This window comes from Antennarius striatus, chromosome 9 (assembly GCF_040054535.1).
Source record: "Antennarius striatus isolate MH-2024 chromosome 9, ASM4005453v1, whole genome shotgun sequence".
Lineage (NCBI taxonomy): Eukaryota > Metazoa > Chordata > Actinopteri > Lophiiformes > Antennariidae > Antennarius > Antennarius striatus.
In genome coordinates this window covers 15,937,213-15,952,606 of record NC_090784.1, presented here as the reverse complement: position 1 = coordinate 15,952,606, position 15,394 = coordinate 15,937,213, and the positions used below count along the sequence as shown (strand labels likewise).

The 15,394-nt window shown below is 36.8% G+C and overlaps 1 protein-coding gene and 1 long non-coding RNA gene across 8 annotated transcripts; both read left to right on the top strand.

Moving 5' to 3' along the window:
- Nucleotides 1–12,893, top strand: ca14 (carbonic anhydrase XIV). Of its 7 annotated transcripts, none has more exons than XM_068323859.1 (13): nt 1–121; nt 275–298; nt 3,545–3,724; nt 3,969–4,114; nt 5,834–5,929; nt 6,057–6,123; nt 6,426–6,583; nt 7,809–7,935; nt 9,708–9,731; nt 9,877–9,961; nt 10,117–10,158; nt 11,608–11,661; nt 12,224–12,893. In XM_068323859.1, the coding sequence occupies exons 1-13, from the start codon at nt 52–54 to the stop codon at nt 12,321–12,323; spliced, it is 1,173 nt and encodes a 390-aa protein (XP_068179960.1). In that variant the 5' UTR covers nt 1–51; the 3' UTR covers nt 12,324–12,893. The 7 variants fall into 7 exon arrangements, 6 of the variants coding, with proteins under 6 accessions (XP_068179960.1, XP_068179959.1, XP_068179962.1 ...); XM_068323858.1 differs by having other exon boundaries at nt 9,838–9,961; XM_068323861.1 differs by lacking the exon at nt 10,117–10,158.
- Nucleotides 12,894–14,097: 1,204 nt separating this feature from the next.
- Nucleotides 14,098–15,394, top strand: LOC137601831 (uncharacterized). Its single transcript, XR_011037100.1, has 2 exons — nt 14,098–14,209; nt 14,439–15,394. It is a non-coding gene; the product is annotated as an uncharacterized lncRNA (long non-coding RNA).

Below are 15,394 nucleotides of genomic sequence, written 5' to 3'. Positions count from 1 at the left end.
ATCTCTCCATCCACTTTAATTCATTTCTGTGTATGGGCAAGTAGCGTTAACATGGACTTTTTGTGTCTTTTTATCCTTCTATTGCTTCTGTTCTTTCAGTGGACAGCTGCCCCTGCTGCTGGTAAGGTGTTTAACTTATTAACAAACTAATTATGAGAGCTTTGCTTTGATTCAGCATTAGTGTTAGTATTGAGAAACACTGGAAAACAGAAATATTAATTTGAGGATTATGTAGGAGTTTTATCTTTTTTTATTCTTTTTTTTTTTTTTTCAGCTGAAATTTCCTGGACATACACTGGTAAGTTCAACTTTATCTCATGCAGGAAAAAAACAGTTTAAATGAGGTACAAAACAGCAAACAATGAGGGTGGATGATAATAAGAATATGTTCCATCTACGTCAGATATATTTTAGCCTGAAATATATGGACTGTTAAAAGCTTCATAGTCCAGGAATGAAACCGTAAAATAAAATATGTAATGAATTGGTAGTAACCGAAGACTTTTGATTAAATTTCAACGTTTCATTTTATCAAAGAAACATCATATTTGATATTGAATCATGTTCGAAAAACTAGTCTCCTCATAAAACTTTGTATACTTTTCCAACTACTTACTCCCATGCACTATTTTTTGCCGTTTTTCACTGCACATGTTAAAAGTGTTTGTAAAACATCACAATTATCAATAAGTACTAAAAGTATTATAATCAGTTACACTTTTATACTCATAACTCTAAAGCCTTCTCCTTCTGTTTTTCTCCATGTCCCCCTCTGTCTGTATTAGTTACAGTTCAACAAGCTGGCATAAGCACAGCAGTCACACTGGGATGATAAAGGGGTGGTGGCAGGAAGAAAGCAAGAAAAAGGCTGATAGAGGAGCAGGCGGAGGGAGGCAGGTGCATGAGGACGGGGGTGTCAGAAAGAAAGAGGGAGATGGGACGGCATGAAGCAAAAGCATACCAAATTGTGCCCTTATTGTTGCAGTGCACAATAACCTATGTGTTTATTGTGTTGTGGATGCACACTAGCTGCCTATGCTGTGGACAATTACATTGTTGGAATGAATGGGGGACACAGACCACTACTCTGCCTGTATTCAGGAGAGGAAGATCAACGAAGAGAATACAGTAAACATAGTAAACTGTAGAGACTGTGACTGGAGCAAACTGGTAACTATACAAAAGCCATATAAAAAACTTTATTGTCCGTAAACATAAGGTTAATTCAAGATTTGCTGCCCATATGTTGAGCAATTTAGGCTTTTGTTGAAAATTTTCAAAATAAAAGTTACTGTAATTCAGTGTTTGAATGCGCAAGAGTTTGCATGAGGCATCTTGTGGGACACAGCATTGCATGATGTAGCCCTTACTGAGTGCTTTCAGGGATGCTACTCTCAAGGAAAGATGAGAGATGATAGACTTATGTAAAGCAATCAAGAGAAGGTTAGTTCCACGTTCCATCATTTCCTCATCATGCTCTGAACCAGCATGCGAGTGTGTGTGCTTTTGTCTTTGTTCCTGGCTGTATTCAGGACAATGCTAGCATGCTAGAGAGAGGGAAGGCAGGCGCGCAGGGTCAGAATTTTCGGCCTCTGGTTTCCATGGAGACCTCAATGTCGACCAATTGTGGGGCCGCGGGACTCATTTTTGAAGTTGGTTTGCAGATCAGGGTTCTGTTATGGACAGAAGAGAGGGGTAGGGGGCAGAGGAGAGATTAGAAGTGGAAAGTGAGGGCTGTGGACACAGAGCAGTGAAGAGGAAATATGACCATATTGGTAATGTTTAGACCACCCCCCCCTTAGGTGTCTGACATGAAAAGAGAGTTTGAGGGGAAGAAAGTCTAATACATTATACCAATGTTTTTTGATCTGAACGGATCAACCCCTGATCCATACCTTACAAATTTTGCAATCTTTATAATCTTTCTTCTTAACCTTTTTTATATCATCATACATTCATTTGCAAAACATTTGATGACTGGACACTTGCACACTACTCTGACTTTTTTGTATGAAAACCATGTCTTTGATTTCTAAAGCATTCCTTTCCTTGCAATTGAAATTCAGACTCGGTGACTCACACTGTCACTCCCTTTCTTTCAGACTCTTTTTCTTACTTTCTTTTATTATGCAGTTGGGGAACCAGGGCCCCAATCTCTCACTTCTGCCACAATTACTTTCTTAAATATTTTTTTACAATTTTTGTAAAATCAAATTCTAATAATTTATGTTTAAAATTTAAAATAATTTAAATATGGAGCATATTTTGTTATGCTTGCTATGCTTGTGTACACATGTGTGTGAGGACCTTTTATGTGGGAGATGCATACTGTAACCCAACTGTAACTGTTTCTTATGTCAGATTAAATCTTAAATTATATAATTTCCATATGTATTTCTAAATATTTTTGATATAGTTACCTTTGATAAAGGTAACTATTATTATTATTATTATTATTATTATTATTATTAATAATAATAATTATTTATTTTTAATTATATCTAAATGCAGAATTTATCACACAGAACTCAAAAACTGTAATTATACATTTCAATTTCTCCATCATTTTCAAATGATTCTGAATGAGAACCATTTAAAGTTATGACCACAATGACTACAAAAAGTTTTATTTTATTTTTTTTCTTTATGCTATATAAATATTTATGTTCAGATTTGACTTTCAAAAATTTCCACCAAGCATTCCACTCATTTGAAATGTGTGTGGAAATGAATTTTAAAAAGACACATAAAAAAGTTGTGTTATTATTTTGAAAATAAATTTATTCACTCACTGGAAGGGAAACCAACAACCACGAATAGTATAAAATGTTTTTTCCTTTGAAAAAGGGAAGAATTTTAATAATTGTATCATTAGTCAAAGTCAAATCAGAGAAAAGCATATTATATACTTATTGCAAGATCAAATAAATTTTGTTTAAAAATGTGATTCCATTTTGTGCACCATTGTTAATTTTGTATTAATTTTTGAGCATAATTTGAAGTTCATTAAGCTACACAACCTTTACTTTATTATTGGCTTTATGATCTATTTCTATAGCAATGATTTTAAATTTACTTCAGCACAAATAAGTTACATACAACTGAGGTGACATTGCGTCCGGATTTTACTGCGATCGGTACAATTAGTACAGTACAGTTAGTCAGTCAAACACCTGGACCACCTTATCTTGTTCATAGCTTTATGTCTGCATAAGTCTCTTGAGTTCCATGCTACATTTGACTTTGTTAGTGTTTGTTCATGATTCAGACAAGCAATCATTCATTGCAATCACACATGCCTATCTAGTGTGTGTTTACAAGGCTTTCACTTCCCATTGCTGAACCTCAAAATTTATGCCACACGTCATTTAATGAACCGTAAGTTTTTTAAATTATAATTCAATAAATTCACTACCATGAGACTTTGACAACAAAAGGAAGAAAGCTTGTCTTGTATAATTACAGGCATTTCACTGAATGACTGGGACCCAGTGTTCTGTGTGATTCGTTGCCATCATTGTTTTTGTCTTTTCTCCTGTTAAAGGCTTGGTGGGTCAAACTGAGTGGGCGCAGTATTTCCCTTACTGCGGTGCTACTTCTCAGTCGCCTGTTGATGTTGTAACCACTCAGACTAAATATGACCCCAGTCTGATCCCTCTGACCCCGCTGGGCTACAATCAGCACGGCTACAAGCCCTTCACTTTATTTAATAATGGACACACAGGTATGACATCCATCTGTTTGCATCCAGGTATCCAAGCAGCCTCACGGTTGATCTTCTTATATGGCACCATCCTCAGTCACCAACTGGCAGCAGACATTTTACTTCCTGCTAGTAAATTATATTAGTATTTCAAGAATTTATTCAATCTAATGAAAGTTTCTCTTCTTATATCAACACTGTATTTTAATTTAATTTCTCTATCCTTCTGTCAAATCTTTTTTTTTTTTGTTCTTTTCTCTTTTAGCGGGGATCCTGCTGCCAGAATGGATGGGGGTCTCTGGGCTGCCCTGGCTCTTTACAGCTGTGCAAATGCACCTCCACTGGGGTAGCGGCGGTCCGAGCTATGGGGGCAGCGAACACACCATTAATGGACTGAGCGCAGATGCAGAAGTACGTTTGAATACATCTCACATTTTAATGACAAGAACACAATAAATCACGGTAAAGCTGACTCAGAACTTGTCCAATGGCTGATTGAGGTCAATTAAGGTGATACAAATTGTTTTTAAGATGGTTAGAATTTATACTTCCATTGTACCAATCTCCTATCACATATGTAGTCTGAAACCTTAACATATGATCTTTATGAATTATGGCATCATGACTTTAATTCAGTAGAGTTTATACCTGTTTTTAATTTTTATCTGTTTATTTTATTTACTAGATGGAATGGCCTTATAATTTTTAGATGTTAAACGTGACATCTTAGCAATAAGTTTTAGTCCTTAAATCCTCTATTGAATAGAAAATATCACATTTATTTATTTATTTATTTCTAGTGCTGTGCTTATTTGTGTACTGTACCTCATTTAACCAGTTCTTTCATAGTCGCTTTTAATGTCGCACTAAACAAGGTTATTCTTTAGACCTTATAAAGAGTTTCACACTGACATGCAGTCCTGTGATTTAGATTTTGATTGTGTAACAGATTACATGTTTCATACAGTATTTTGTGTTGACTGAAACACTAACCATGCTGATATACAGTATGTGCACATACGACTTAAGGTAACGATATGGGTTGTAGCTCGGGAACTAAAAATCCGGATGTGAGTGTCAACAATGAAGGTGTTGACAATAAAAGAGAGAGCAGGACTCTCTGGGGTCCGTCCATTCTGTTAGCTGGTCTCCAGTGGTCAGTGCCTTTAGTTTTCCGTCAGTCATTGTATCAATCCATCATGACTCAGAGCAGCTCAACGTGTTTTTGCTCTTTAGGTTTTAGTTGCAAAATAAAATATGTTGAAGGGGAAATCAGGTTTCTGTCATGCTTTATTTTCTTCCATTGGATCAAATGAGGTAAGGAGATTAATAAATATCAGATGACCGTAGATTTTCCCTAGTATGAACACATTTGAGTCACACCCAACTTTGTACAGGAGGCAGAATCAGTGCACTGAGAATTCTTCCATTGTGTTAAGGTGATGCAAAGTAATTTGCTCAGCATAGATAAACATTTTATTCCACATTATTGTAAACAGAATATAGGATTAAAATCCTGATCTTGGCACTGTTTTCTTTTTCTTAAGTAGCTTTGGATAAATGCTTTCATTTTCCATTTTCCATTTTCTTCTGAAATGTGAGGATTCGCTGTTTTTATCAGTCATATATGACAGTGTATTGATTAATCAAGACTTTAGATAAATAAAATAACCAAAGAGATTCCATAAGGATGGCCTCTGAATTATATGAATTATAACTGAATGAAGTGTAGCTTCCCCCATCTGCTTCGTTCTGTTGTTTTTTTTACATCCACATATCTGTTATAGGGATATGGATGGAAATACTGAACACAGAGACACAAGAGGATTCGGATTAATTAAAAAAAATTAATTATCCTGTCAGACAACAGGAAGATAAATTTATAAGCAACCAAGAAACCCTTGGGAAGAAAAGGAAAAGATGTCGAAAGATCTTATCTTACTATCCTCATGTGAGGGCATTTAGGCAGTTCTTTTTCATCAGGCTCTTCAGTGCTCTTTATTTGCCTCATTTCATCAAACAGATAATCAACTTTGCCCTCAACCTTTCCTCTCAGTCTTTCCCTCTCTTTCTGCTGCATTGATATGAAACTGGAATTTCTTGCTATAACAGTGTTGTTCTTCTTCCCAGCTACATGTGGTGCACTACAACTCTGAACTCTACCCCAATATGTCCACAGCCATGACCCAGAGGAACGGCTTGGCTGTTTTGGGGATTCTCATTGTGGTAATACAACAAAACTAACATGCAGTAACAATACACAACAGTAACATGAAAATAAAGAATAAGAAGTTAATTCTTGGAGTATTTTGAGCAATTCATACGCATTTAAGACTGAGTTTTTGTTTTCCAGACAGGTGAGGAGACCAACTTGGCATTCAACAACATCTTGAACTACTTGGGCCGCGTCAGACACGCTGGTAGGCCTGCTTAAAATTCTTAAAAACACAATATGCTGCTTGGCACAAAACTCTTTTAAATTGTCAGAAGCAAGTTTGTGTCCTTCTGAATTGAACAATGTTTTCTCGCCGCTTCTCTCGCTGCTTAGTAGTTTTTAGGTTTTCTATGGATTCTCCACGCTCTTCAGACACAGTTAATAGGAAATGTCTCAGGAAAGATTGTGAAAAGAAACACACCACTGAAGCCATTTAAGATGCTGATGAAGTATGCATCTTTAAAAACCTCATACATTTTTCCCTCTCCTTTATACACTGTTTGACAGATCAGAGTGTATCCATCCCAGCCTTTGACGTCCAGTCTCTGCTCCCTAAGGATCTGGGTCGCTACTACCGCTACAATGGCTCCCTAACAACACCACCCTGCTACCAGAGTGTGATCTGGACTCTTTTCCACGAGAGGGTTCAAATCTCAAAGGCTCAGGTAAAGCTAAAACAAAGAAAATCGGCTATCATATTGTAGATTCTAATTCATAGACGAGAATAATTTGTAGAGCATATTTTCTATATCTGCATCTACTAACTAATAATGCGCGTTTGCACAGTCATAGAGCAACAAAAGGCAGAGTCAAATCTGATCTGATTTTGATGTGTCTTTAGGACAAACAGACCCATCAAACATCCTGAATAGAAGAAAATAGTGAAATACAGAAATAGTTTCAATACAGTTGCAGTGAATTTACATTGGTCTTACACAGATTGGTGAGTTAGCAAGTTTTAATGTAATCAGTAAATATACAATGAAATTTATAATTGTTGAGTTTCAGCTCTCTATAATTAAACAAGAACCGCAGCAGTCACAGACTGCAACATCCCGTGACACCCCTGAATTTGCATAGGTCAAAGATCAGAGCTATTGTTCTGACCTACTGTCTTTGATCAAAATACTAGCTTTGATCTATGGTTTTACTCGAACTGGCCTTCTCCCTCGTCTTTCTATCTTATCTGGTTCCTGAGTGTACAAAAGTTGAAATTTGACCTTGACCTACTTTTATCAAGGTCAAGGTCATCATCTCATTTTCATCCCCTTTGCCACCTGAGTAATGTGCTTTTTGTTTCATCTTTCTATCTGCAACGGTTGCGAAGATATTTGGTGGACTAACGGAGGGACGGACGAATGAACACACTAACACTGACAATTACAATACATCACCGCTTTGAAGCGGGATGTAATCAATTCCTTATGTTACTATAAGAAGTGAAAAACCTTTGTTATCTAACTGCAATTACAGTAAATTAAAGTATTTTTACAGGAGTTTTCTTGTTTGTGGTCCAGTTTTGAAATCTTTGCTGTCATTTCTCGTGAAGTGCTATGTTTTTTTCTGGGAATATTTCATTATTACCATTTTAAAGTTTGCATGAAATTAATTTAAAATACATTTCAATTCATCAATAAGATGTCAGTATAGGAGGTTTTAGCAACAGATTTTTCAATTAGATTTTTTGGGTCATAAATAAAATAATTAGTTTGTTGCATTTGTTTTATTTTTTATTTTTAATCAAATCAGTCAGTATCTTTCACCATATTTGCTACTGATGAGCTTTAACTGGACTATTACTACTGCCATAAGTTGCTCTTTGTTTTCAATTTGGTGCTTCAGGGCTCTCAGTTTCTTTTCATCTGTCTTCCCTTCACTTGTGCACTGCAGCTGCTGAAGATGGAGACCATCCTCTATTCTAGTAAAGCTGAGGAAAAAGACAGGATGCTGCTGCAGGACAACTACCGGGAAACACAGCCACTTAACCACCGAGTCATCTTCACATCCTTCACTGCAGGTCAGGCAGAGGGAAGTCATCAAATGAGATCATTCATCATGATAAATAAGAGAACACCTCCATCTATCATTTATCTACATCTATCATTAGCATTTGGAAGCGATCTTAATGTTATCTAATTGTAAAATAATTATCTTAATTTCTGATAGACACATACTTTACATGTTTCCAAAGATATAATCCACAATTATATAAACGTCTATCCAGATCCAGACCAATATGCTAATATCCATCTGCCGTATAACTTTGATTTAAATCTGTACATTAATCTGCCCTGTAAACAAATAGACAAACAAACTGATGCAAAACCCACACTGAACTAATCAGATAACCTCTTTGGTGGAGGAAACCAGTGTGCTGTTATGACCACTGACATAAAAGATATGATGTTTGTCTGAGATTAGTTTTGTTGTATCTAAGAATATGTAAAAGGGAAAATGCACTTAGTATTACAAGAAAAATTATCACAAAATTCTTCACAAAATATTTTACATTTATTCAATATGTCATTAGATTATTAATATTTTTACGTATAAAATAATATAAAATAAGGTTATGATAATTGTAATGATATTATTTTACTTTTTCGGGGGGCCACATAAGATTGTTTAAATTATTCTGATTATTTTCCTGATAAATTATAAATCAGAATATTGTAATAAATGTTATCCTAAATTGAACTGAATAAAAAGGAGCCCTGATAATGCACAATGTGCATTTAATTGGGCAAAACTCTAAATAATACAAGTTAATTATTCACCTTAATGAATAATTTCACGATATGTTGATATAATTACAAATATCACATAGTTCACTCACCTTAATATCCAATAGTTCCAGCTGTAACTATAAACTGTGGTTTAATTTGTAAGAAAACATCATAATTTATGAGGTCTACATGTATTATGTGTAAAACCAACTTGAAACGAGCGAGAAAATATTGAAATGAAGCGAGAAAGTGACAAATGACACGAGAAGTCGATCGAATTTATCTGCATAACGTACTTGAGTAACTACTTTTTATTGTTGCATATTTTGCATTTCTGAAATCTAAATTTCTCTAGATTTCAGAAATGTAACACCACAAAAGGTCACAGTCTACTGTGATCTCCAGTGATCAGCTCCTGCAAACACCTCCTTAATATAGCATTGTATTACCAGCATGTTGCTCATAACGCAAACCATAATAACAAGTCAGTGTGTGGCAATGAAGAACAAAACTATCAATGATCACAGGCCATGCAGAGTTATTGAAAAGTTAAATACAGAGAAAAATGTGGGAATATGAAGGATTACGGATGAATTTGGCCGAGGGAAAGAGTGGCGAGAATAATGAGAGAGACGGAAATATAGGGGGAAGTAAAGGGGAAGTGGTGGAAAAGCAAGAGGGAGCCTGTGTTTGTTTGTAAGCTGATTAGAAAAAGGGATTGTGAGTCAGTGAAACACTGACTCTATTGTTATCACGCGAGTCTAAATGAAACACAGGGAGAGGAAAAAAGAGACACAGAGAAATGAAAAAGGGAGTCAAAGTGGTAGACAAAGACAAAGGAGAAAGAATTTGTGTGAATTGCTCTTTGTAGGGAGTGACTCAACTGGAAGCCCTGTGATCTCAGCAGTGCTGTCGGAGGTGGTGACACTGACTGGACATTTTCAAAAAGCTGAACAGCAGATTCATCTGAGATAAAACCACAGATCAATGAGTGAGAACTGTGTGAAAGGCAGGTGTAATCTATGGTGAAGTTTGTGACAATTGACTCTTTTATTTGTTCTAGAATCAGGGAAGGAGCTCTCTTCAGGTAAGACATCATTTTCCTACACGAAAATAAACAAAAAACAAACAAACAAACAAAACATCAACCTGGCTGCTCAGGTGCTGTGTTTTTGTAGTTTTTTTCTTGTCAGGCTTGTGTGTGTGTGTGTGTGTGTGTTTTTCCTCTGCAGGTGAAGTTACAGCTATTGTGATAGGAGTGATGTGTGGCTGCGTCGGTCTGGCAGTGATCGTTCGCTTCATCGTCAAGACAATACGGTGAGGAGGTTGCTCTGTCCTGTCAGCAGCCGGTCTGCCAGCAGGTCAAGCCCTGACTACCAGTCTGCTGGTGTCCTGGTTTAACTGGGACAGAGACTGGAAGCTGACACTGTCCAAGTGTCTCAACTTATTGTCCATCTCCTGTTTCTCGGCAGGTTTTTTACTCTGCTCCGCCGTGAAACAGTTGCGGCAAACAGGTGGTTGAGCTGATCATAATACTGACAAGGATACACAACTGCCACTGATTTGCTCTTCCTCTTGTGTTTGACAGACAACCTTAAGCGCTGATCTTAAGACGTACTAAAGGAAACGGAGAACTTAACAAGGCGCTTTAATCCAAATTGAAACACTAATCTTCAGTACCCTTCAGTACCCTGCACTCACACCAAACACTGACTGCAGTTATGTCCTTGAAAATGCATCATTTGTCCCTTTTCAGGATTACAGTACATTCCAATCAGAAATGCATGTTGTATTATTAAGGTATAGTTGATTCTTGGAGAAACAGTTTTCTCAGTTTTCAAAAGCACTCATTTTATGCCTCAGTGTTTAGTTATAAAACTGAAAAACAGTCATTTAATTACACATTTTTCTAGGCTGAAAATAACGTTTGGTTATATTTCTACAAGGGCTACATAAAATCAAAAGGATATGGTCTTATTTGAAGGGCCCAGGCTTGAATACTTTTTATTTGCATGGAATTAGGTAAAATGTATCTGTTAAGTATCTTTTTGTAACAATTTTCACATTTTTTAACTTTCGGAAACTTGTTTCCTGACCTCACCATCAAGGGTCACAATCCCCACTTTGGCAACTCCTGACCTACACCACCAAAATCTTTCTGCGAAATCATCAAGCCAACACATTTCCTGAATCGGCAGGCCTGCGTTGTGGTGTTGTCCACATGAGTCTCAGCTCTGTGTGTGTGATTAGTTTACTTGTTAAACTGTCTTCTCATCACAGGTTTCTCAAACAGGTTTAATCAAGAAATTTTTTTTCTCCCCTTTTTCACAGTAACAATCAGTTTTTGAAGTAATAACTTGGTTTTTCCATTTTTGCCAATGTAATTATATTAATATTACAAATTTATTGGGTGGTGCATTTTCATTGGTGGTCAGTCTTCAATCATCTTTGTGAGGTTTCAACTTAAAAAATCACCTCTAAGATCAGCGCTAAGGATTATCAGATTATTTGAAATCCTCCATTACAACATGACCAAATCACGATTCCCACTGATTGGTGAAAATACATGGTAGACTTGCCCTTACCTCTCACCAACCAATGATGTAACCCCTCCACTGCTTTGAGCTTGGGTTCCCAAAGTTCCCATAGAAAGTACTTCATGTTCTCGCATGTGCCAGAATCTCAAGTCCAAAGGACAAAACTGTGATCCTCTTTGTTTCACGAATGATGTGTTTGATTCCTGTAACCTTTCTATGTTAAATCATTGTCTGTGATTACACTGAAATTTTGACGTTCCTCATTTTTCCTGGAGGCACTTTGGATCCTTGGGAACCATTGGTTTTCATAACGCAAATCATCCATGTTCAATCACTTTAAAATGACTCTTCAAATCCCTCTAATTTGAAATATGAAATACTCTCTGTGTTTTTGGTCATGTGATTCTGTCTTCTGATCTGCGACAGCTCTACCTCAAGCTGGGATGTCCTACCGAGTAACCGGCCTGCTCCGATGCCAAGGTCACCGTTCAAAATCTTGATTTTGACTTTGAGTCCCTGCTTCAACCACTCACTCACCGTGACTTGACTTTAACACCCATTCTAGACTATTAACAAAAAAGATTGTGAAGGAAATACTATTTTATACATAGCAGCATTGCTATCCTTTTGGAAATTCCTACAGTGTTCTTGCATGGAGACAGATTAAGGAAATTTATTGTTGAATCTTGGAAGTTATTGCCATTTTTCCAGCTAGCTAATGATGCATTGGACCTGCAGTGTAATTCATGATATAAACTGGAATGCAGATGTATTGTGGTACCGTTGTAGCTGAAGGATGGATATTGTAGAAAAAGCAACTCAGACCCATACAGAAAGTTACTGCTGAACAACAGATGCTCTACTTTTAATGGATTCTGGAACATTCTCCTGACATGCATGTTAACACATCACTTCCTTCCCTTGCCTTATTTAACAAATAAGGACCTCTGCTGGATGATATAAAAACTACACTGACGGCGTGTTTGCAGGATGTAGCACTATGATGATTTCCTGGGAATTACTTTTCCTTCTGATGTTTCAGGATGAATGAGCCAGAGAAAAAACAAGACGTGGATCTGAATATGACTTCTGAAGGAGAAAAGAAAGAAGAACCCTCACTGCCTCCACAAACAGAGCCTTAGCTCACTGAACGAGCCGTTTCAGGACTCACTCTTACAAGAAGCAGCAAGAAAAAATATTTAACATAATAAACTGGACACAGGACAAATCACCCTCTTCCTCCCCCATCATGAAACGATTTAAATTTCCACCCAAATTTATTGATGTTGGCAGTCTTGGAATCAGTTGTTGGTTTTTTTGGTGTGTCAGCTTGTTGGCTTGGAGCCATGTGTGTTCCTTTGCAATGCTCAGAATGCATTACTGGTTCATGTAAAATAATTTGTATAATATGTTTTTTTGTTTCACAGTGTTATTACATCTTGATCATTCTACCTTGGAAACAAGGCCACTGAATCCATATCCAATTTACAATGATTTTATCCCCCTTAGTATTATCACATGGACGGGGGTCCAGTATTACAAGGCTATGAACTCAATTTAGCGCATTACACTGTACATTTTTTGTTTGTATATTTGTTCACAAAATATATATATATACTGTATAAAACATATTTGCCATATATCTGTATAGTCTAATTGAATGTCTTTGTCTTCATTATGTTTGTGACACTATTATTGTTATTAAATGTAAAAAAATAACCACCTTTGTCTTGAAATGTTTGGGTGCATGTTCTATAACAATATATAACAGAAATAGGTGTCTTGAAGTAATATTTTCCTTGAAAGTGTCCAAAAACACACAAAGCTGTGTTTTTAGTATGTGGGAAGTAGTTGAGATATAAGGATGATTACTCAAGGCCTGCTGATGACCTTCATTTTTATGCCAGGGGAATGAAAATGAGACTAAATGAGACAATTAACTGCAGTTACAATTTACTTCACTGAAGAAGTTTTATTGTCATCTACATAGGTTTTGTTGTTTGATCATTCAAAAAAACACATCTGCTAAGAAACCTGTTAGGACTATGGGTCTGAGACCAGAATGCACACCGTTGGATTTCTACATGGATCTGGAAAAATAACAATTGATTTCTTTAAATTGCAAGATGGGATATTTTCTTTTGCGTGTAAGGGAATCAGACATTCACAAACTCAATCAGAACATGATTGTGCGTAATTTGGTAAAAATAATGTGAAGGAGTCTATCTGAATTTTTCCTGGTTGCATTAAGGACTCCAAGTTTTATTTTGGATGAGGTGTAATTGGTATGTGCTCTAACCATTGTAGGATTCTTATGAAATTTGATATCATGGTAATATATCATTTATCAAATCAATTAGAAATCGATTTTACAGATTAATCGAACGAAATAACCACACACAGTATGCTCAAGCTCACTCAGGAGTCTGTGCTCCTTCTCCAGGTGTTTTTGGGTCTCCCTTTGCTCCGTTTTCCTTGTGGGTTCCATGTTAATGCCTGTTTGATTATTGCTTCTCTTTAGTATGTGGCCAATCTAGCTACACTTCTAATAATCTTGATCTAGATCTCTTTATTTATTTGTTTGATAAAACAGTATAAACAATATAGTATACATTTCTATTTCTAATGTACAACTCATAATGTTTTTACATTATAATGGTTTGAAGGTACATATGCTAATAAATGTTGGGCAGAAGTGAAATAGGATGAACAAAATAGGGTCAAACATGTTAAAACATGTTACAATCAGCGGCACCGCAGGAATACTCAACCCTTTTAAACATGCAAAAAAATAAGCTCCCTCCACTTTAAGAGGTGCTGTATTTATAGCAGTAACCAGATCATGTCTCACCATGCTGCTCTAAAGCACAGCCATGTGGACAGATTTAAAGAATGCTCAGACTACAGGCCACTCCCATTCACACAGGAAGTGAAACGCAGAACCATAATTGAAGGCTAGAAGGAAAGATTCCCCGTCCCTTTGAGGTCATCTACAGTTTTCAGAGGCTTCCTCTGCTGCTGGAACAAGGTAGGGAAACGAGGTTTCCTCATGAAGCAGCAGAGTTTCACTTCCTTTGCTGGTTTCCTGTCTTAAAAAAACAAAAACATGCTGCACACAAATAGCAGTGGCTCTGTCAGTCTCTGTTCCTGTGTACATAATGTTTATCACAGCATATGTCACAGTACTCATTTTGTAACCAGGATTAGATTGTTTCCAAGTATAGAATGTGTTCTTTAAAGTCTTTGTTCCACCCCAGGGCTGCTGTGCAATGGCCGGTCTCAGGGCTTTTGTCAGTCTTGCCGTCTGTCTCTTGCTGGGTCATCAAACATTTGCTAAGAACGATGCTCCCTGCCAGCGCTCCAAATGGAACAATGGCTTCAACACCTTCCTCAAACGTCACGTCCCTTCTGGCACTCCAGATTCTCTTGACCAGAATGACTGGGAGAAATACATCAGGACGAACACGGGTTGTGGCAGACCCACTCAGTCTTTCATACACCCAAAAGACATGGACAGGGTGAAGGATGTGTGCACAAGCAAAGGGGGGAAGACATACAGGGATAACCTGTGCATCAGCCACCAGCTCTTCACGTTTGTCACGGTCAGGAGTGAACCAGGGACCTGTGGCATCAGGAGCATCCGGGAGGAAACTAAACATCTGATCCTTGCCTGTGAAACGCTGGGAAACGATTGCCTGCCGGTCCATTTTGAGGGAAACCCCAACAATTTAAGGCCAAGTAATAATGCCAAAGGCTGCCAGGACCCTCAAGGAAAAAATCACGCTCCCAGCTTAAAAATGACCTGGCTCTGGTTGTTACCCTTTCTTCTTGTTCTTATTAATTGGTATTAACTTTTGTTTTTTAGTTTGAGAAACTAGATAAGACACTAAAGGTTTTACAAACTGAAGTTTGCTCTCTGATGTAAGAAAAAATGTCAAAACAACAGTAATCTGGATTACATTACTGATATACTACACATATTTTTAGCAAGAATTTCACATTTATTTTTTTTATAAAAAAGTTCCTCACTTTTGTGAGTTTTGTTGTGTGGATGCATCTCTGAGATGATGATACAGTCGGTGCTCCAATACAAATGTAATGCTAATTACAATTAACTACAGTGTTTCAAATAGAATTAGAACTGATTACAGTGTTACAGAATTGCAATACAAAAAGGGATTCAGTTCTATTTAATAAACATGTTTTACCAGTA

Bases quoted from the DNA above. Each gene is read 5' to 3' on its own strand.
- ca14 (XM_068323858.1), top strand. From the start codon at position 52: ATGGACTTTTTGTGTCTTTTTATCCTTCTATTGCTTCTGTTCTTTCAG. The intron at 6,584-7,808 runs GTAAAGCTAAAA...TGTGCACTGCAG, and splicing joins TTCAAATCTCAAAGGCTCAG to CTGCTGAAGATGGAGACCAT. The intron at 9,732-9,837 runs GTAAGACATCAT...TTTTCTTGTCAG, and splicing joins AGGGAAGGAGCTCTCTTCAG to GCTTGTGTGTGTGTGTGTGT.